Here is a 22,548-nt window from a genome sequence, read left to right on the forward strand (position 1 = left end):
CTCTCTCTCTCTCTCTCTCCAGCGATTACAATACAACAACCATAACGACATAAGCACTCATGAACTAAACTGAACTTTATACTTTTCTATGACAATTTATTTACCGCTAGACATCGATAGCTTGTTTATTATTGATTATTATTATTCCTACACTTTTAGGTTTATTACTGTTAACTTGTTTTATATGTTTATTTGCATTATTGATATGGTTTTTTGCTTATTTTTTATTAATAAACACCTTTAGTATAGTACCACCAGACTCCAACAAATTCTTCTTTCTCTGCTGGTTAGACACACAGTTACGGGGTACTAACAAATTGGGGGCTCGTCCGGGATTGATAAATGAATTGGGGTGCCAGTGAATCGGGATAAAAGTCCCTTAACTGATCTAGTTGCATGGATAACCAGGCGGGAAACCAGAAAAGATGGAAATAGACATATTTCTAAAGAACTCGACTTCGGGGTCATTAGAAGGTGCCAGGAAGGCGGAATTGGTGAGTGTTGGGAAACAATTAAATCATTCAGCGGTGAAATCGTGGATGAGAAAGTTGAATATAGAGAGCAATAGCTATGCATTATGTATCAGTGGGCGTGTTCCAATCGGCTGTATACAAGTATACGATTTTCTGACATTAGATTCTACCTTTGAAACTTTTTAACATTGGAGAATGATCCCAAAACAAATAGGGCTGGATGTCACGGATAAAAATCTGGTTGCTGGATAAGACGAGACTCACATCATACCGCTCACTATTCAGTGAGCTAATTCTTATAACTTGCTGATACGAAGAGCCGGGACGGGAAGGACGGAATCATTGGAATTATTGTCACGTGACCGTTTCAGCCGCTGCACCAGTCTCCCGGACAAGATGAAATAGAGGCTTGTCTGAAGGTTGAGAGTCACACACTGCTACTTTTCAGATCTGTGCGAAACATGTCTTTAGAAACTGAACCGCCTATAATGTGGACAATGAGTTTATTGAGATCGTAACGCAGAGCAAAGTTGAGAGGGCAAAGGTTGGTGAAAGCGTGAGGCTGCCTATCATGGGCTGGAGGAGTCTAGGTTGAAGTGAGAGAACTAAGCCGCTACGATAAAAAAAATGTGTCACACCCTTCAGTGATGTCTCGGAGTGAAGATGTGACACTCGAGAGAGAGATGCCGGAGACACGGATAACGGTCGCATATAAAAAGTAAGAGACGTGCGGCACGGTGGCTTCTTCCACGATGGTTGTCCTTCTCATGTGTGAATTCCCGGCCAACCGTCCTCTTCTATTCAACAGTGACGTCATCTGACGGAATAAATAAACAATTCATGTTGGCTCTCTCGGCAACTGGAAGGAAATAAAGATGGTGAGATCAAATACTGGCGATATTTACTTATTCGGTGTCAAAGAGAATTTGCAGACAATTTACCTGTTTCGCAAGGCCACAGGCCCAGGACGATTATTCCTCTGAATAACAATGTTTGCTGCCCGGCGACGCCTGACCACAGTCCCACAGTGTTACATGTCTCTCATCTGTTAATCACTGGGTAACTTGGCAGCACGCACAGCCGGGGCTCTGCTCAACTCATCGGCTTGGCCATAATGGACATGTTCCCTTTGCAAGTCACATTTTTCATTGACAGCCTCATGTTCTGCTCACTTACCTCTTCAGATCACTGTAAACAGATCGATCCCCCAGAACCAGTCCCTGTTAAACGGAAATAAATCATTGTGATTAGCAAAAGTTAATAACAAACGCAGTCTGTGAGGGAGGAGAATTGAAAGAACTCCGAAAAGGACGTGGACACATGTAACAAATCGGCTCGGAAAGACCGTGGGACAGAGGGACCAGGTTGTGCTCCACAGTCCAGACTAACACATGATACTTCATGAGTTCATCCGCCATTTCTGCGGCCCCCATTGCCGCCTCTTCGACGTCATTATCGCTGTCGAATGTCTCACTTCAGGGTCTGTTTCTTACTGTGTGAAGTGGAAACAATTACTTCAAAAAGGGAGAGACGCAAATAATTCCCTCACCGTGTAAGTGGAGTTTCCATCTTGTGCATTGTGCCTTGCGCCCTGGAAAGAGAAATTAAAGATTTCTATTGTGACGTTTAACCTTGCGCTCGACAATTGTATTCTGTCTCTCCACGTGTAAACCCCGAGTGTATCAATCTTCACATTCATTGCTGCTCGGACGCGACCCATCACATTACTTATCTTCTTATCTTTGAAACAATGACTGAGATCATAAACATAATACAAAGATCCAACCTGTTCATCCCTTGAGAGATTTTCATAGATTCCCGATGAGTTCACCGTGTTTGTATCCAAGGTGCCTGCGGGAACAGTACAGATACGTCACAGCGGTGAAGAGCATCATGGGCCGTTGTTAATACAGCGGATGTCAATGCGGCCACAAAACAAAATGCCAGCGACAGCACGAACTACTTTCCCACAAACGCCAGAAACCGGTCACCCCCTGTATAGACGACCAATAATTTAGGTCAGATACAGAAAGGGAAATACCATACCGCCCCGCCAATGATATTGTAATCCTGTGTTGAAAATATTTACTTATTTAACCGGACAACACAACAACCCAAGCAACACTATTCGTGACCATTCTCTCGGATGAAACCCTGCAGATTCTGTGCACTAGGAACTGCCATATTTAAATGAAATGTTAAGAGTTCCAGGGGCCCAGTAACAGAACAGATGAAATGCAATTCACTCACTGTTCCGTCCGGAATCGATGCTCGTGTCGTATTGGGATTGTGGGGGATCTTTGATCCTGAATGAACAGAAACAATGTACAAAACATGAATTCCGGAGGAGTTGACTTTCCTGCGCTGATACACAGAGTGAAAACGGCTCCAATCATTCCATTGCATTCTGCCTGGTTACTCCTTGATACTGTCCCGGTTATCGGATGCCCGGTTCCAGGCCTGCTCGATCGCAACAACAGTGACGACAATGGGTTTCACAGAGAAAGAATTGCTTTGGCCAATTGGATCACCGTTTTCCAGGGGAAAGTGTCTTTCAGTCAAATGTTCCCATTTCAGGGGGAAAGCTCAATGCTGATTCTGACCACAGGTGACCCCTGATCTGTGGGATAATTCCGGAACTGCTGATCAATTTAACATGTCCTTGGGAAGCTAAACTCTTGTTCCCCTGATCCTGTTCCCGTTTACAACACTGTCCTATATCAATATCTTTCAGCCTCGTTCATCCCACCGAAAGACTGTAAGACCATAAGAGATAGGAGCAGAAGTGGGCCATTCGGCTCAGCGAGTCTGTTCCGCAATTTAACCCTGGGCTGATCCAATTCTTCAAGTCGTCCCATGTCCCCTGCTTTCACCTGATACCCTTTGATACCCTGGTTAATCAAGAACCTGTCCATCTCTGTCTTAAATGCACCCAATGACTTGGCCTCCACAGCCGCTCGTGGCAACAAATTCCACAGATTTATCCCCCTTGATGAAAGTAATTTCTCCGCATCCCGGATCTAAAAGGACGTGCTTAATTCTGAAGTCGTGCCCTCTTGTCCTAGACTCCCCTACCATGGGAAATAACTTTGCCATATCTAAACTGTTCAGGCCTTTCAACATTCGGAATGCTTCTATGAGATCCCCCCTCATTCCCCTGAACTCCAGGGAATGCAGCCCAGACCTTCCTCAAACGGTAACCCTTTCATTCCTGCAATCATTCTCGTGAATCCTCTCTGAACCCTCTCCAATGTCAGTACACCCTTTATAAAAATAAGGAGCCCAAGACTGCACACAATGCTCCAAGTGTGGTCTCACGAATGCCTTATAGAGCCTCAACATCACATCCCTGCTCTTATATTCTATACTTCTAGAATTGAGTACAAACATTGCATTCACCTTCTTCACCACCGACTCAACCTGGAGGTTAACCTTTAGGGTATCTCGCACAAGGACTCCCAAGTCTATTTGCATCACTGGATTTTGAATTCTCTCGCCATCTAAATAATAGTCTGCCCGTTTATTTCTTCCAACAAAGTGCATGAACGTACACTTTACCACATCATATTTCATTTGCCGCTTCTTTGCCAATTACCCTAAACTATCTTGCTCTCTCTGCAGGCTCTCTGTTTCCTGAACGCTACCGGTTCATCCACCTCTCTTTGTATCAAGGGCAAACCTAGCCGCAGATCTATGAATCCCTTAGCCCACATCATTGACATACATCGTGAAAAGTAGCGGTCCTAGCACCGAGCCCTGTGGATCTCCACTAGTAATCAGCAGCCAGGCAGAATAGGATCCCTTTATTCCCGCTCTCTGTTTTCTGCCGAACAGTCAATGCTCCACCCACACTAGTAACTTCCCTGCAGTTCCATTGGCTCTTAACTCGGTGAGCAGCCTCATGAGTGGCCCCTTGTTAAAGGCCTTCGGAAAATCCAATTAACCACATCTACTTTATCTCCTTTGTCTACACTGCTAGTAATTTCCTCAGAAGGGTTTGTCATGCTGGCTTTAGCCTATCTTGTCGTGTGCCTCCAGGAACTCCCTAATCTCAACCCTAACTATAGATTCCAACAACTTCCCAGCCACTGATGTCAGTCAATCTCCTTCCACAAAGGCCGTCGGTTCATGTTCCCCACCAGTAATGCCCGACTCGCCAGTTTCCTCCAGCTCCGGCTTGTGTAAATTGCTTCGGTCATCGGTTCCCGTTAAACCTTCCAATATCCCACTTCTGCAAAATAAAGATCTCCCGCAATAATTAGAAGAAGAAGCGATATTCGGAGAAAAGGGCATTTACCCGCCAATTTTCCTTGCGAATAACCATGCGCAGACTCCGCCGATCAGTCCTCCGGCAAGAGAACCCAGTACAATGCCCACGATCGCGGCAGCGCCTAGGGTGAAATTGTCGCCTGTTTCTGGGGCTAACACACACACAAAAAAACAACAAATATGTATCTTACATTGCGCAAACCCGTCTTTTTCAGTGTCAAATGGATTTTATAGAACCTTAGAACATCACAGCACAGAAACAGGCCTTTCGGCCCTTCTTGGCTGTGCCGAACCATTTTTCTGCCTACTGATCTGCACCTGGGCCATATCGCTCCAAACCCGTCTCACCCATATAACTGTCCAAGATTTTCTCAAATGTCAAAAGTCAGCCCGCATCTACAACTTCATCTGGCAGCTTATTCCACACTCCCACCACTCTTTGTGTTCCATTTAATCTTTTCCCCCTTCACCCTTAACCCATGACTTCTGTTTTTGTTTTCTCCCCTAGCCTCAGTGGAAAAAGTCTGCTTGCATTCACTCTATCTATACCAATCATAATTTTATACATCTCTATCAAATCACCGCTCATTCTCCTCCGCTCCAGGGAAGTCCTAACCTATTCAACTTTTCTCTGTAACTCCGTTGCTCAAGTCCCGGCAACATCTTTGTAAACCTTCTCTGCACTCTTTCAACCTTATTAATATCCTTCCTGTAATTAGGTGACCAAAACTGCATACAATACTCCAAATTCGGTCTCACCAATTTCTTATACAACCTCACCATTACATTCCAACTCTTATACTCAATACTTTGATTTATAAAGGCAAATGTAGCAAAAGCTCCCTTTACTACCCTATCTTCGTGTGACGTCACTTTTAGGGAATTTTGTATCTGTACTCCCAGATCCCTCTGCTCTACTGCCCCCCTCAGTGTCCTACCATTTGCATTGTATGTTCTACCTTGATTTGACCTTCGGAAGTGCAATGCCTCACACATGCCGCATTAAACTCCATATGCCGTTTTTCAGCCCATTCCTCCAACTGGTCCAAATCCCTCTGCAAGCTTTGAAAACCTTCCTCACTGTCCACTGCACCTCCAATCTTTGTATCATCAGCGAATTTGCTGATCCAATTTGCCACATTCTCATCCAGATCATTGAGATAGATGACAAATAACAATGGACCCAGCTCTGATCCCCGTGACACATCACGTCATTGTTCCCATTGCCACTGACACAAGGGTGAGTTCCTGCCCTGTCTGCCGGAGATTGTTCCCGTTGTCACTGACACAAGGGTGAGTTCCTGCCCTGTCTGCAGGAGATTGTTCCCGTTGTCACTGACACAAGGGTGAGTTCCTGCCCTGTCTGCAGGAGATTGTTCCCGTTGTCACTGACACAATGGTGAGTTCCTGCCCTGTCTGCAGGAGATTGTTCCCGTTGTCACTGACACAAGGGTGAGTTCCTGCCCTGTCTGCAAGAGATTGTTCCCATTGTCACTGACACAATGGTGAGTTCCTGCCCTGTCTGCCGGAGATTGTTCCCATTGTCACTGAGACAAGGGTGAGTTCCTGCCCTGTCTGCAGGAGATTGTTCCCATTGTCACTGAGAGAAGGGTGAGTTCCTGCCCTGTCTGCAGGAGATTGTTCCCATTGTCACTGAGACAAGGGTGAGTTCCTGCCCTGTCTGCAGGAGATTGTTCCCATTGTCACTGACGCAAGGGTGAGTTCCTGCCCTGTCTGCTGGAGATTGTTCCCGTTGTACACCAGGGACTGACAGAGCATTTTCAGGTTTAAAACAATATTTTAAACAACTAGTCGCTCCGGTAAAATTCGGACCTTCTTTGACCCATCTATACATTGCGAAAATATGTTTGTTATAGTGCTTACCGATATAAAAAAAAATGAATGTTGTTATTTACCTGTGCAGCCGCAGTAAACTTGCACGTACGTCTCTCCAGCGCCACCGCTGAAAGAGTTGCTGGCGATGCACTTGTACGTCCCTGTGTCGTTTCTGTTCACAGTGATTACAGTCAGTTTCGAGTTGCCGAAAGATGTAAATATTCTGCCGTTTTCCCGGATGGGTTGGTCATCCTTGAACCATGTCAGTGTCTGAACAGTGCCCAACGCGTCACAACTCAGTGCGATGGTATCGAGGTTTTCTAGGGGAGTGGAATTATTGGTCACCACGGCAACCCCACTCACCGACTCTGTAAATACAATTAAAATGCAAATAGTTCTTCACTTGCGTTTACCTGCAACACGTCCGCAATATTTGGATGCCGCCAACTGAAGATTGTCTCCATTCATAGCTCTTATCGCCCATGCCTTTCGATATCAGGTTTCATTCCTGATTGAACTAAATTCCGACACAGAGTTTAAAGTTTTAAAGCTGTCACTTACGGTGAACAACATATTTACCATATAACCATATGACAATTACAGCACGGAAACAGGCCCTCTCGGCCCTTCTAGTCCGTGCCGAACGCTTACTCTCACCTAGTCCGACTGACCCGCAGACAGCCCATAACCCTCCATTCCTTTCCTGTCAATATACCTATCCAATTTTACGTTAAATGACAATACCGAACCTGCCTCTACCACTTCTACTGGAAGCTCGTTCCACACAGCGACCAGTCTCTGAGCAATGATATTCCCCCTCGTGTTACCCTTAAACTTTTGCCCACTAACTCTCAACTCATGTCCTCTTCTTTGAATCTCCCTAACTCACAATCGAAAAAAGTCTATACACATCAACTCTATCTATCCCCTCATAAATTTAAATAACTCTGTCAACTCCCACCTCAACCTTCTACGCTTCAAAGAATAAAGACGTAACTTATTCAACCTTTCCCTGTAACTTAGGTGCTGAAACCCAGGTAACATTCTAACAAATCTTCCCTGTACTCTCTCTAATTTGTTGACACCTTTCCTATAATTCGGTGACCAGAACTGTACACAGTACTCCAAATTTGGCCTTACCAATGCCTTGTACAATTTTTACACTACATGTCAACTCGAATACTCAATGCTCTGATTTATAAAGGCCAACATACCAAAAGCTTTCTTCACCACCCTATCCACATGAGATTCCACCTTCAGGGAACTATGCACCATTATTCCTAGATCACTCTGTTCTACTGCATTCTTCAATGCCCTACCATTTAACATGTGTGTCCTATTTGGATTATTCTTACCAAAATGTTACACTTCACACTTAACAGCATTAAACTCCATCTGCCATCATTCAACCCACTCTTCTGACTGGCCTAAACCTCTTTGCAAGCTTTGAAAACCTGCTTCATTATCCACAAAGCCACCTACCTTGGTATCATCTGCATACTTACTGATCCAATTTACCACCTCATCGTCCAGATCATTAATGTATATGACAAACAACATTGGACCCAGTACAGATCCCTGAGGCACAAGACCAGTCACCGGCTTCCAACCTGACAAACAGTTATCCAGAGAATTATATATACCATCCCGAAGAATACTTTCCATTAATTTACCCACCACTAATGTCAAACTGACAGGCTTATATTTGCTAGGTTTACTCTTAGAACCCTTTTTAAACAATGGAACCATATGAGCAATACGCCAATCCTCCGGCACCATCCCCGTTTCTGATGACATTTGAAATATTTCTGTTAGAGCCCCTGTTATTCTACACTAACTTCCCTCAAGGTCCTAGGGAATATCCTGTCAGGATCCGGAGATTTATCCACATTTATATCCCTGAAACGCGCCAATAATTGCACCTCTTTAATCGTCATAGTTTCCATAACTTCGCTACTTGTTTCCCTTACCTTACAGAATTCAATATCCTTCTCCTTAGTGGATACCGAAGAAAATAGTCTGTTCAAAATCTCCCCCATCTCTTTCGGCTCCACACACAGCTGACCACTCTGCTTCTCTAAGGGATCAATTTTATCCCTCACTATCCTTTTACTATTTATATAGCTGTCAAAACCCTTCGGATTTATTTTCACCTTACTTGCCAAAGCAACCTCGTATCTTATTTTAGCTTTTCTAATTTCTTTCTTAAGATTGATTTTACTTTCTTTATATTCCTCGAGCCCCTCATCTCCTCCATGCTTCCTGTACTTATTGCAGATATCTCTTTTTTTCGGAACAAGTTTCCAATATCCCTTGAAAGCCATGGTACTCTCAAACTTTTAACATTTCCTTTCAACCTAACAAGAAAATAAAGATTCTGTACACTCAGAATTTCACCTTTAAATGACCTCCATTTCTCTATTATATCCTTCCCATAAAACAAATTGTCCCAATCCACTCCTTCTAAATCCTTTCCCATCTCCTCAAAGTTATCCCTTCTCGAATCGAAAATCTCAACCCTGGGTCCAGCCTTATCCATCTCCACAATTATATTGAAACTAATAGCATTGTGATCACTGGACCCGAAGTGCTCCACAACACATACCTCTGTCACCTGGCCTTTCTCATCCACAAACAGGAGATCCAACACACCCCCTTCTCTAGATGGTACCTCTATGTAATGCTGCAAAATAAAATATCCTGCACACATTTTACAAACTCCAAACCATCCATCCCTTTTACAGTGTGGGCTCCCCAGTCTATGTGTGGAAAATTAAAATCTCCCCCAATCACTAACCTGTGCTTAGGTGCCAGATGACCTAATATCACCTGGTCAATGCACACACAAATGACAGGACGCAGTTCATGGGCTGCAGCTCGGCATTTAACACTGTCATTCCCGCATCCTGACTGAGAAGTTACGGGGCCAGCTGTCCCCGTTTCTTTCACAAGAGGAAATCTTGCAGCTCAGTTTCATATCTTCAGTTCTGTTAACTATTGGGCAACGCTCTCCATTTCTGTTGTGTCCTTGAATCACACTGGTGTTGATGCTTGCAGAGTTTCCAACGGGGAAACACGGAAATACATTGGAACAGCAAGGGCCCCTCACGCACACCTCTTGTTGGTCTGTAACTGGCGTTGGAGTTGACAGTGATGAGAGTTTTGAATCCATGGTCGGATCAGTACTCCTCAGATCAACGCGCTCCAGACTTCCGCCGCCTCCTGTGAAGGAAGTCAAACCCTCACGAAACTGCGGTTTGTATCTTAGCAACCGACTGTTGCAATTCATTCCACCGCTGATGCACACTTCCAGTCAACGTGTTCTTGCCTTCCGAAAAGAGGACATGTTCAGGATGTATGTTGAGCAATTTCGGAAACAGAATCAGCTTATTACGGCCAAAAAGGCAACGGTCTGCGAGCTGGTGTTTCAACATCTCTGCCTCTGATCTCAACGTGCAAAATGTACAGTTCAGCGGTTGGTTCAGCAAAGACACTAACAGTTAGAGTCACACAAAGCTGAATCAGGACCTTTGCCCCAACTGGTTTATCCCACCGAATATTCTGCCTGAGGTGGTAGCATTTACTCGCTCTTGTTTCATCGCAATTGACCAAATCGATTTTAAACAACCCGATTACGTCCGCATCTACCAATCCCTCCGGCTGATCTTTCTACATCAGCATCAAGCTCTGTGTGAGATCTTTGCTTGTCGCCACCGCTTGAAATGAAACCCCTTTCATCTTAACAAAGGCCCCGTAGTGTTGCCTTCTCTGCCCTGGAAACTGATTAACAATTTATATCCTGTGTTATATACCTCATCTTTCCGTTCAACTAGATTCACTACAGCCTTTGAACACCACGGTTCCTGTACCCTCCCATAACATCTCTGTCTTATTGGAAAGTACCTTTGCAGAACTCCACACAAACATCCGCTGAACATTCGCCACATTTCTTCCGTCCCTTTCCCTGAGAACAATATGTTCCCAATTTAAGCCTCCAAGTTCTTGCCTGACGGCCTCATCGTTCCCCTTACTCCATTTAAACGCTTCGCTAACATGTCTGTTCCTATCTCTCTCCAATGCTATTGTGAAGGAGATGGAATGATGATCACTGTTTCCAAAATGCTCTAACACTGAGAGATGTAACAGCTGATGAGGTTCTATTCCCAACTCCAAACACCAGGTTCAATTCCCAATACCAAACACCAGGTTCTATTCCCAATAACAAACACCAGGTTCAATTCCTAATAACAAACACCAGGTTCATTTCCCAATAACAAACACCAGGTTCAATTCCCAATACCAAACACCAGGTTCTATTCCCAACACCAAACACCAGGTTCAATTCCCAATAACAAACACCAGGTTCTATTCCCAATAACAAACACCAGGTTCAATTCCCAATACCAAACACCAGGTTCTATTCCCAATAACAAACACCAGGTTCAATTCCCAATAACAAACACCAGGTTCAATTCCCAATAACAAACACCAGGTTCAATTCCCAATACCAAACACCAGGTTCTATTCCCAACACCAAACACCAGGTTCAATTCCCAATAACAAACACCAGGTTCTATTCCCAATAACAAACACCAGGTTCAATTCCCAATACCAAACACCAGGTTCTATTCCCAATAACAAACACCAGGTTCAATTCCCAATAACAAACACCAGGTTCAATTCCCAATAACAAACACCAGGTTCAATTCCCAATAACAAACACCAGGTTCAATTCCCAATACCAAACACCAGGTTCTATTCCCAATAACAAACACCAGGTTCAATTCCCAATAACAAACACCAGGTTCAATTCCCAATAACAAACACCAGGTTCAATTCCCAATACCAAACACCAGGTTCAATTCCCAATACCAAACTCCAGGTTCATTTCCCAATAACAAACACCATGTTCTATTCCCAATACCAAACTTCAGGTTCATTTCCCAATAACAAACACCAGGTTCATTTCCCAATACCAAACACCAGGTTCATTTCCCAATAACAAACACCAGGTTCAATTCCCAATACCAAACACCAGGTTCAATTCCCAATACCAAACACCAGGTTCAATTCCCAATACCAAACATCAGGTTCAATTCCCAATACCAAACTTCAGGTTCAATTTCCAATTCCAAACATCAGGTTCAATTCCCAATACCAAACACCAGGTTCATTTCCCAATACCAAACACCAGGATCAATTTCCAATACTCTGATCAGTTGGTCATGACTAGAATGCCACCCGCTGCAATTTGCTTTTCCCAAAAGCGGATCTACAACCGATACAGTCCCACTCGCTTTGCACTGGGCCTTGGGCCAACTGGCCGATATTGAAACCAATGGCAGGCTGTTGATCATTGACTGAAGTTCACCACTCAACAGAAACATTGTTCTCAATTCCCATTGATTCGCTCCCAACTCTGGGTGGCTGTATCCTCCCCTGCATCTGGATCCTTGACTTCCTCACCGAAAGACGGCAGCCTCTGTGGATCTGGAATAACGTCGCTTCCTCGCAGACAATCCACACTGGATGCACACGGATTGGGAGCAGTCTAAATATGCTGGTTGTCAACCTTTCTGAGAATCTATCCCGGGCCCAACATATTGATGCAATGGCCGTGAAGGCAATTTTTCATAAGGAGATTGAGGGAACTTGATATGCTACTGGAAATACTCGCAAATTTCTAAAGTTGTGCCGTTGGGAGCATTCTAACTGCTTGTAGTACGCGCTGGTCTTGGACCCAGCACGTAAGTGCAAAAGCTACGATGGCGTGGCAGCGCCCCCACTTCCTTAGGAGTCTGCGGAGATTCGTCCTGACGTCTAAAGCTTTGACAAACGTCGACAGATGTTTAATGGTGAGAGTATTGACCTTCTACCTCACGGCCTGGAATGAGGAAAGTCGATGCCTTTGAATGGAAAATCCGGCAAAAATTAGTGGATTCAACCCTGTCCACCATGGGTAAAGCCCTCTATAAAGAATAGAGGGCTATGGGAAACGATAGGTAACTTCTCTGGCAGGGACATTCTCGGCACAGCTTTGTATAGTCCTGTAGGTTTTTCAATGGTTCTACGTTTTTTCAAAGACCATTGAGTGCATCTGCATGACGCGTTTTCATCCATTATCAGACACCCTCACCACCCAGGAGTTGAGCCTCCCGCGATGCTGCCATCAGGTGGAAGGTACAAGAACCTCAAGACTGTCCCCATCGAGCTGAAGGATAGTTATAATCCTTCAGCCATCAGGCTCTTGAACAAAGCGGATAACAACACTCAGTTGGTTCCCACAACCAATGATCTCTCTTTAAGGAAACTTTATCTTGATATTTCATGTTCCCATTACTTATTACTCTTTGTATCTGCGCAGTGTGTTGTCTTGTCCACTCTCGTGGGTTTTCCATTAATCCTGTTAAAGTTACTAATCTACAACTTTACTGAGTATGAGTGAGAGTTGAGCAGTCCGGAAAGTGGGACTGGCCGGGTACACTGGAGGCCAGGTGCTGCGTCCACAGTCACCAATCATCGCCGAGGCCTGTCCGAGATGGACTTCAAACTAAATCTAATGCGGAACTGTGTTGTTCACTCGGTCTAGTTTTTCATTCGGAAAGAATCCGTCGTTCAGCAACGAACAGTAAGGGTTAGATTGTATTCTATAACAACGGGAATGAAATGAATGTTATAGTCGGAGATGGCAGAACTCTGTATAACTCTGTCTCACTTACCAAGGACATACAGATGGAGAGATGGTCGCTGAGGTTTGTGAGCCATTAGCTGGAACCATATTCACACGGTATACCCCACTGTCCGACGTGATCACCGATATCTGGATTCTGACGTCACAAGCGGCAGCGCTGATTGGATCAGAGAATCTGTGCTGAATATCTGGATCAAATCCTGTGTGCTGTTCCACAACTATCTGCTGTTGTGTGGAATCCGATAATGGTCTCGAAGAGAGTTTCTCTCACCCACCGACATGAAGAGAAAGAGAGAGAGTAAAGTGAACGTCATGCACGCGATCCCGAGAGAGCTGAGACTGTCTCTGTTACCCTGGGCGAGTGAGCCACATCTCCCGGTCACTATTGCAGTCCTCGGGAGTCTCTTATCTGAAAACCCGGAGCTGAATGGATCGCACAGCGAGAAGGCGGACACTGAACGCACATAAAACACTGCGGAAACAGGGGGCTATTCTGCCCTTGATATTCTTCTGCCGTCCTCTATCAGCACACGTAGCATTTTTCTCAAAACTGTTTTCCTGCGAGATTGATGGACTGGTCGGGTGATGTCATCGCATTTGAGTTTGCACACAAAGTCAGCGAGACCAAGGAATAGATTGTAACCTCAGGAAGGGGCAGTCGGGAGAACACTCACCAGTTCTCATTGAAGGGTCAGCGGAGGTAAGGGTGAGCAGCTTTAAGCTCTTTCTTAGGGTATCTCTGTTTGGCTGCACATATGTTTACCTTCACAAAGAAAGTCACGTCAGCGATTTTATCCTGTTACGTCATTGAAGAGACTTGGTATTGGTTTGACACCAAAGACCGGGAAATATGCAAGGTGGGGAGCACTCTGCCTCTGACTGTTCCCATTGCCCTCTGATCAGCACGCTCCAATGCCCAGGATCGGCAAAGATTGCAGAGGGCTGGGTACACAGTCACATCCATCACCGTACAAGCCTCACCATAATCCAAGACATCTTGAAAAGGTGGTCACTCAACAATAAAAGGTCCAGAAATAAGGGCCACCACCTTCCGTGACCTGGTCTCGTCTCATTACTACCATTGGGAATATGCTCTTGTCTCATTACTACCATCCGTGACATGGTCTCTTCTAATTACTAGCAGGCGGGACATGCTCTCGTCTTATTACTACCATCCGGGATATGCTCTTGTCTCATTACTACCAGTCGGGATATGCTCTTGTCTCATTACTACCATCCGGTATATGCTCTTGTCTCATTACTACCAGTCGGGATATGCTCTTGTCTCATTACTAGCCTCCGTGACATAGTCTCTTCTAATTACTAGCAGGCGGGACATGCTCTCGTCTCATTACTACCATCCGGAATATGCTCTTGTCTCATTACTACCATCCGGAATATGCTCTTGTCTCATTACTACCATCCGGAATATGCTCTTGTTTCATTACTACCATCCGGAATATGCTCTTGTCTCATTACTAGCCTCCGTGACATAGTCTCTTCTAATTACTACCATCCGGGACATGCTCTCGTCTCATTACTACCATCCGGAATATGCACTTGTCTCATTACTACCAGTCGGAATATGCTCTTGTCTCATTACTAGCATCCGTGACATGGTCTCTTCTAATTACTAGCAGGCGGGACATGCTCTCGTCTCATTACTACCATCCGGAATATGCTCTTGTCTCATTACTACCAGTCGGGATATGCTCTTGTCTCATTATTACCATCCTGGATATGCTCTTGTCTCATTACTAACAGCCGGATATGCTTTTGTCCAATTACTACCACCAGGAATATGCTCTGGTCACATTACTACCATCCGGGATATGCTCTTGTCTCATTACTACCACCAGGAATATGCTCTGGTCACATTACTACCATGCGGGATATGCTCTTGTTTCATTACTACCGTCCGGGATATGCTCTTGTCTCATTACTAACATCCGGATATGCTTTTGTCCAATTACTACCACCAGGAATATGCTCTGGTCACATTACTACCATGCGGAATATGCTCTTGTCTCATTACTACCAGTCGGGATATGCTCTTGTCTCATTACTACCATCCGGATATGCTTTTGTCCAATTACTACCACCAGGAATATGCTCTGGTCACATTACTACCATGCGGGATATGCTCTTGTTTCATTACTACCGTCCGGGATATGCTCCGAGGGAGCAGCGCCTGTGTCTGATATATCTGGGGACTGAGCCACACTTCCTGGTCCTCGGGTCAGATAATTGGACCCTTGAGTCATAAGCTTCAGTCTTGAACAGAAACAATATTTTCTTCAACAAATGATCAATTGTTGTGAACTATTTCGCAAACATCTGCCACTGTCTCAGAATGAATTGCTCGGTCTGGGCCTTCCTCCCTTCTTGGCTGTGCCGAGCCGTTCTTCTGCCTTGTCCCACTGACCTGCACCAGGACCATTTCCCTCCAAACCACTTTCATCTATGTACCTATCCAAGATTTTCTTAAATGCTAAAAGTGAGCCCACATTTCCCACTTCATCTGACAGCTCATTCCACACTCCCACCACTCTCTGTGTGAAGAACCCGCCCCCCATGTTCCCTTTAAACATTTCCCCTTCACCCATAACCCATGTCCCCTGCATTCCTTCTCCCCGAGCCTCAGTGGAAAAAGCCTGCTCGCAAACGACCATAAATCCTGCCTCTCGCGATCTTCTCCAACATCCTTCCCACCGCTGAGGTAAGGCTCACTGGTGTATAATCCCCTGGATTAATTTAATTATTCGTTCATTCATTTCTGTCATCAATTTACTCATTTTCGTGCTTCGTCTTCGCCCGGAGAATAGAGACGATTGTCTCCCCAATCCGCACAGGTAAAGTCCACCACAGCGAGAGGAAGGACAGGTCGGGTCTGTATTTTGGACAGTATTTCAATAGGCAAATGACACCTGAGTTACGGACTCAGAGACCGGGTCTGACTGTCACGTGACAGCTGAAGGATTATAGTTCATTATTATTAATATTATTATGATTATTAGTAGTAGTGGTAGTAGCAGTATTTTTTTCCTCTTCTTCTATTTCTGTATTAGGTATTGCATTGAACCGCTGCTGCTAAGTTAACAAATTTCACCACACGTGCCGGTGATGATAAACTTGATTCTGATTCTGAATCTACTGTGGAATGAGGTTGAAAATCTCACCGCGGACAAATATTGTCTCGGCACTGGAGTTCCCTCCTTTGGCCTCTCAATGTCAATAGAATTTCACCGGCTCCTCGGAACAGCAGCCACGATAAAATAGAGAGTGGACAAAGAACGTTGAACCAGGTGTAACTTACTGCAGTAAACACAGATTCTGTTTACAAACGGAGCAGCCACACAGGGTGTAGTGGCGACCTGACCTAATAGGGGGACTGTTAAGTGTCACTGGAGGCTGGAACCTGTGGCTCTGTCTTGTTTAGTCGATATCGTTTCTATTTCGCAACGAACAAACAGTAAAGGTGAAATTGTATTCTTTCACCACAGGAATAAAATGAAAGTAATCTTCCGGGAATGCGTGACTGAATACGGCGAAATCTCACTTACCGAGGACATGCAGAGTGACGAACGCTGAGGTCTCGGAGCCGCTGGTTGGAAGCATATCCACACGGTATTCCCCACTGTCCGCGCTGTTCACCGACTTCAGCAGAAGCGACCCGTTGGAGGCGAATAACTCAGCCCGAGAAGTGAATTCTTTGGTCACGTTCTGATTGTTCCAGTGGGCGATTATTTCATCCTTAACAAACCAGATCACTCTGCTGAGCCCGGCCGACGGCCGCACGGAGAAGAACGCATCAGCCCCCTCGGGGACATTTATCCGGCTGTGCTCCACGTGGATGGTAAACTTCTGAGAATGACCTGAGGAAGGGAAAACCGGATCAGGGAAAAGCGACAGAGGCGGATAGTCTCGAACTACACAGATACTAACACAGAACAATAAGTACCGACATTTAAGCTGTAACATCTCTCGTAATCTATTTTCTACAGCAACCACCTGCCGTTCTGTCGGTTCTCTGAACACTACCGGCCTGTGAGAGAGAGACCCTCACCCGCAGGAATGAAGAGACAAAGAACAAACGCCGAGAAGGACAGTCCCGCCATCCCGAGAGAGCAGCGCCTGTCTCTGTCACACTCGGAGACCGAGCCGCACTTCCTGGTCCCCGGGCCGGATCACTGCAGCCCGTCATCGGAAAAGGCGGAGCTGAATGGATGGCCGAGCGAGAACGTGTCGGGGAGAATGAACGAGCCTGAAACACGGAAGATGTAGAAGCCCTTTCAGTCCTCGCTCCTCTTCATTCCTCCTCTACCAGCTCACGTGACTTTTACCTGAAAACTACTTTCCAACCAGATAGGTAGACTGGCTGAGTGGCGCCGCCACGACAATTTTGCACACAGAGACAACACGACGAAGGAGTTGATTGTCGACTTCACGAAAGAGAAATCGGGAGAATATACACACGTCCACATTGAAGTGGTGCAAATGGCGAACAGCTTTAAGATCTTCGGCGCGGAACTTCGTGGAAGATCTCCGCTTGGCCTGACATACTGATACATTCACAACGAAAGGCACATCAGCGGCGGCAGCTTATTAAGAGTGTGAAGAGACTTGGCATGTCAGAAATGGCACGGGGTGGTGTACAGCATGGGCAGAGGCTGCAGAGGATTGTCGGCACAATCACATCCATTAACGGCACAATCCTCACCATCACGGAGGCACAAAGTCGAAACGCCCCTCAACACTCAAACAGGAGCTTCTGCCCATCTGCATTGACCCATCGACCTCGTTGTTGTACAAAGTTAATGCTTGATATCCCACACCCTATCGCTGCTTATTTGTTCATTTGTCATTCTTTCTGTATGTTTCATTCCTACAATGTGCTGTCGTTTGCAACCTGCTGTAACACGTCGTGGATTTGCCGTCTCCCTGATTCTAATACGGTTATCAAGCCATGGATTTACTAAGGATGCCACAAGAAAATTATCCCCGGGGTTGTATCTGGTTACAAAAGTGAACTTTGATAAACGTCCTTGAAAGAGATGGAGCAAGTAAATTTGTGTGCAGTTAGCCCCTCCTGATTCGTCACCATCGGTGGTGTCGTCAGCAGACGTCAACATGTCATTGGAGCTGTGCATAACCTCATAGTCTTCCATCAGTGTAAAGCAAATAGAGCAGGGAAGAGAAACTCGCTTCTGTTAAACCTAACTTATTGTACCAAAGACAAACAGCCACCATGAGATGCTCCAGAGCTGACCTCAGCATCCTGGATCGAAGCAGAAATCAGGATGCCTCAGTGAAGATGTCCCACACCTCCCTTGGGAGGACTGAGAAGGTTCACGTGTGAGTTTGTATCTGAGAGAACAGTGGATCAGAGAGATCACGTTTGCGACCGAGGAATTTATTTTGCACGATTTCAATGGAGGTGAGGTCAGAAAATTCAAGATACTCTGCACGTACAGACACATGAGTGGAACCCCATTTTACCGGGCGCATCCAGAAACACCGCTGTTTAGCCCCTCGTTAACAGGCCAATCAACACAGCGGTGAGAAAACTATTTTTCTCGAACTCCGCACCTCTAGCCGTGATATGACTTGTTTCTCACCAAACAGAGAGACCCGGGATATATTGTCCACCCTCACCCCAATCTGAGCGAAGACTGTGGAAATGCTGCCCTCTTGCAATTTCCCGTCCTCAAGATATCACCGATCGTACACTGTATACAATAGGAAAGGTTTATTTATGAAAGCCGACTTAATCAAACAATGGTTCAGGAAGAAAAGAAAGGGAGAAAAATTAAATATTATTGCCCATTATAATCAAGAAAATAAAAATGTGCACAAAGTTGGAGCTGAAATTTTCCGGAAGCTGGATGTGTCTTCCCGTCTTCAGCCTTCACCCGGCAAACTGGCCAAGCTGGCATCAGACCCTCCAGTCCGAAAGGCGTCGCCACCGAACGGTCAGCCAATTCAATCCGCAAACACCAGGAAATCTGCAGATGCTGGAAATTCAGGCAACACACACAAAGCGCTGGTGGAACACAGAAGGACAGGTAGCAGACGTTTCGGGCCGAGATCCTTCGTCAGGACTAACTGAAAGGTCAGATAGTAAGGGATGTGAAAGTAAGAGGGGGAGGGGAATGCGAACTGATAGGAGAAGACCGGAGGGGGTGGGGTGAAGTTGAGAGCCGGAAAGGTGATTGGCGAAAGGGATATAGAGCTGGAGAAGGGAAAGGAGCATGGGACGGGAGGCCTCGGGAGAAAGAAAGAAAGAAAGGGAGAAAGAGGGGAGCACCAGAGGGAGATGGAGAACAGGAAGAGTGATGGGCAGAAAGAGAGAGAAAAAAAGGAGCAGAGGGAAGAAAACTAAGTATATCAGGGATGCGGTAGGAAGGGGAGGAGGGGCATTAACGGAAGTTAGAGAAGTCAATGTTAATGCCATCAGGTTGGAGGGTATACAGCCAGTATATAGGGTGTTGTTTCCCCAGCCTGAGTGTGGCTTCATCTTGACAGTAGAGGAGGCCATGGATAGACATATCAGAATGGGAATGGGACGTGGAATTAAAATGTGTGGCCACTGGGAGATCCTGCTTTCTCTGGCGGACCGAGCGTAGGTGTTCACCAAAACGATTTAGCCAATTTAATCCTCGCTGAGAGCACCAAACGCCTTGTTACGACTCATCCTCCAGGCCTCAGTTGGGCGAATCTAATCTGTTGATCCTATCTCTCTTGCTTCCTTGACTACTTAATAGAAGAGACAGCTTCCAGTTCACGGGCCTTCAGCAGATCCTCCTCAGATTAGCCAAGTCAATAATGAAGGTCTTCTGTGCGATGTCTCTCACTGCCAGTCCTAAAACAGAGATCTACAGGCAACCTCGCATCGCGCCCGAGCGTCAAGTAGTTCGGCGAGTGTCCAGGACCCTCATTCTATGCCCAGCTGTACCCGCTGACCATCTGCCTGGAATGGTGACAGTACGTGTTCCTCTTGTTGATACCATGGCTCCGAGCAGGTCCCGCCGTATCCTGTTGAAACCACCAGGCTGGGGATCATCCTGAGGGCGATGAGGCGTGGTTTCCACTGGATCAGTCGTTCGCGAATCTCCTGTGTTACCCACAGAATCTAAGGGACGGGCGGACAGCACGCATATTCTTCAGCCGTGAATTTAGAGAAGATCATTACAGCACAGAAACAGGCCCTTCCGCCCTTCTTGTCTGTGCCGAACCATTTTTCCACCCAGTCCCACTGACCTGCACCTTGACCATATCCCTCCATCCACCTTTCATCCATGTACCTGTCCAAGATTTTCTTAAGTGTTAGAAGTGATACCACATTTACCACTTCAGCTGGCAGCTCATTCCACACTCCAACCCCTCTCTGTGTGAAGAAGCCCCGCCCCGATGTTGGCTTTAAACTTTCCCCCTTCACCCTTAACTCATGTCCTCTGCTTTTTCTCTCCCCGAGCCTCAGTGGAAAAAGCCTGCTCGCAAATGGCCATAAATCCTGCCTCTCGCGATCTCCTTCCCACCGCTGAGGTAAGGCTCACTGGTGTATAATCTCCTGGGTTAATTTAATTATTCGTTCTTTCATTTCTGTCATCAATTTACTCATTTATGTGCTTCGTCTGTCTGTCTGTTTGTTTATTCTGCCGCGACGTTCGCCCGGAGAATAGAGACGATTGTCTCCCCAATCCGCACAGGTAAAGTCCACCACAGCGAGAGGAAGGACAGGTCGGGTCTGAATTTTGGACAGTATTTCAATAGGCAAATGACACCTGAGTTACGGACTCAGAGACCGGGTCTGACTGTCACGTGACAGCTGAAGGATTATAGTTCAACTTAGCAAGTAAATCACAGTCAAAGTAAAATATATCATCAGTGTACATACATACACGTCACCACAAGCACCCTCAGATTCTTTTACTGTGGGCATGTCAGCAAATCTATAGAAGTGTAACTGTAAACAGGATAAATGTAACTGTGCAAATGCAGATATAAATAATAACAAGAAATCACGACTGCGAGATAACAGGATAACAGGGTCCTTAAATCAGCGTGGTAATCTCCTTTCGGTGAAGAGTCTGATGGTTGAGGGTCAGCGACTGTTCTTGATTCCGGTGCTGCCAGTCCCGAGGCAGCGTTACCTTCTACCTCATGGCAGCAGCGGGAAAAGTGCACACACCGGGTCGTGAGGATCTTTGTGACGGTGGATGATGCTTTTCTCCGACGCGTTTCACGTGGATCTGCTCAGTGGTTTGGAGGGTTGTGCCCGTGATCTACTGGGACGACTGCGCCACCTACTGGGTGATTTGCCGCTCGGAGACATTGGTCTTCCCACACGATGTCTGACTGCAGACTCTCAGTGCACTTCCCGCAACACATCCACAGAGGTTGTCCGAGGTATTTCATGACATGCCGGATCTCGTCAGGCTCCTGAGGAATTAAAACAGTTCTCGTGTTTTCCACGCAATTACATCTCTACTGTGGTTCCAGGCCTGGTCTGATGAGAGAGTAGCAACCAGAAATTTAAAGTTACTGACCCCTCCACCTCTGATCCTCTGATGATTACTGGCTGATGGACCTCTGATTTCTCGAAGTCCGAACATTTATGTGATGATTACGTCGCTTTGTTCGTGACTCTCCCTTCGATGAAAACAATTTACTATCACACATAGAGCTGTACAATGCAGGAGCAGAGCCTTCGCCATCGAAAAAAAAGTAAATCACATGCCCTCTCCATGACCTGGAGGAACTGACGCTGCGCCCTCCTCTTCACGAGCCCGTGTCTCGTGTCAATGTAAACATCAACTACTGCACTCTTAGAAAAAACAATGATAAAGTTGTTTTCCCCTGTGACGCTAAGGGCTCAATTCAGATAGAGCATGATTAGAATACATCTGACCGAACTGATATCTTGTATGTACGCAGTTGGATCATTACGTTAGTTTACACTCAATATCACCGATCACAGAAACAGCATACAACCTCTATTTCTGTTGTAGATGGGTCAGGCAACTTGGGGATTTAGCCGCAGGGTCCGGTTGTCACAGATACTGTAACAAGTCTGAAATTAACTTGTTCTGTCCAGTCAGTTCCCAATGCTGACTCTAGATGGCGCAGTGGAGCTGACAGCAGACAGGACAGGGCGACACCATCGAGTCAATTGTCAACGTTGCCAGTGGAAATTGTACTTGCCAGGTTCAGAACGACGTAACGGTGAAACGCAGCGGCTTTTCTGTAAAGATCAGTTTGTCGCGTAAATAAAAGTTT

The 22,548-nt window shown here is 45.8% G+C and overlaps 1 protein-coding gene across 1 annotated transcript; it reads right to left on the reverse strand.

The window, feature by feature from the left end:
• Positions 1–471: 471 nt before the first annotated feature.
• Positions 472–16,906, reverse strand: LOC132386777 (carcinoembryonic antigen-related cell adhesion molecule 5-like). Its single transcript, XM_059959108.1, has 8 exons — positions 16,833–16,906; positions 6,659–6,946; positions 4,771–4,894; positions 2,724–2,779; positions 2,260–2,324; positions 2,023–2,064; positions 1,650–1,693; positions 472–1,290 (listed from the first exon to the last, which is right to left on the reverse strand). Exons 1-8 carry the CDS (start codon positions 16,885–16,887, stop codon positions 1,287–1,289), a joined length of 678 nt encoding a protein of 225 aa, XP_059815091.1. The 5' UTR covers positions 16,888–16,906; the 3' UTR covers positions 472–1,286.
• Between the last annotated feature and the right edge of the window lie 5,642 nt (positions 16,907–22,548).

The sequence above is a fragment of the Hypanus sabinus genome, unplaced genomic scaffold, assembly GCF_030144855.1.
Source record: "Hypanus sabinus isolate sHypSab1 unplaced genomic scaffold, sHypSab1.hap1 scaffold_1307, whole genome shotgun sequence".
Lineage (NCBI taxonomy): Eukaryota > Metazoa > Chordata > Chondrichthyes > Myliobatiformes > Dasyatidae > Hypanus > Hypanus sabinus.

What these genes read in the sequence shown, in the direction of transcription:
- LOC132386777 (XM_059959108.1), bottom strand. Translation starts at nt 16,887, where the DNA reads ATGCTTCCAACCAGCGGCTCCGAGACCTCAGCGTTCGTCACTCTGCAT. An exon ending in AGTTTACTGCGGCTGCACAG is followed by an intron (nt 4,895 to 6,658) that starts GTAAATAACAAC and finishes TGTGTGTGTTAG; the next exon opens with CCCCAGAAACAGGCGACAAT. An exon ending in CATCGATTCCGGACGGAACA is followed by an intron (nt 2,325 to 2,723) that starts GTGAGTGAATTG and finishes CTGTTCCCGCAG; the next exon opens with GCACCTTGGATACAAACACG.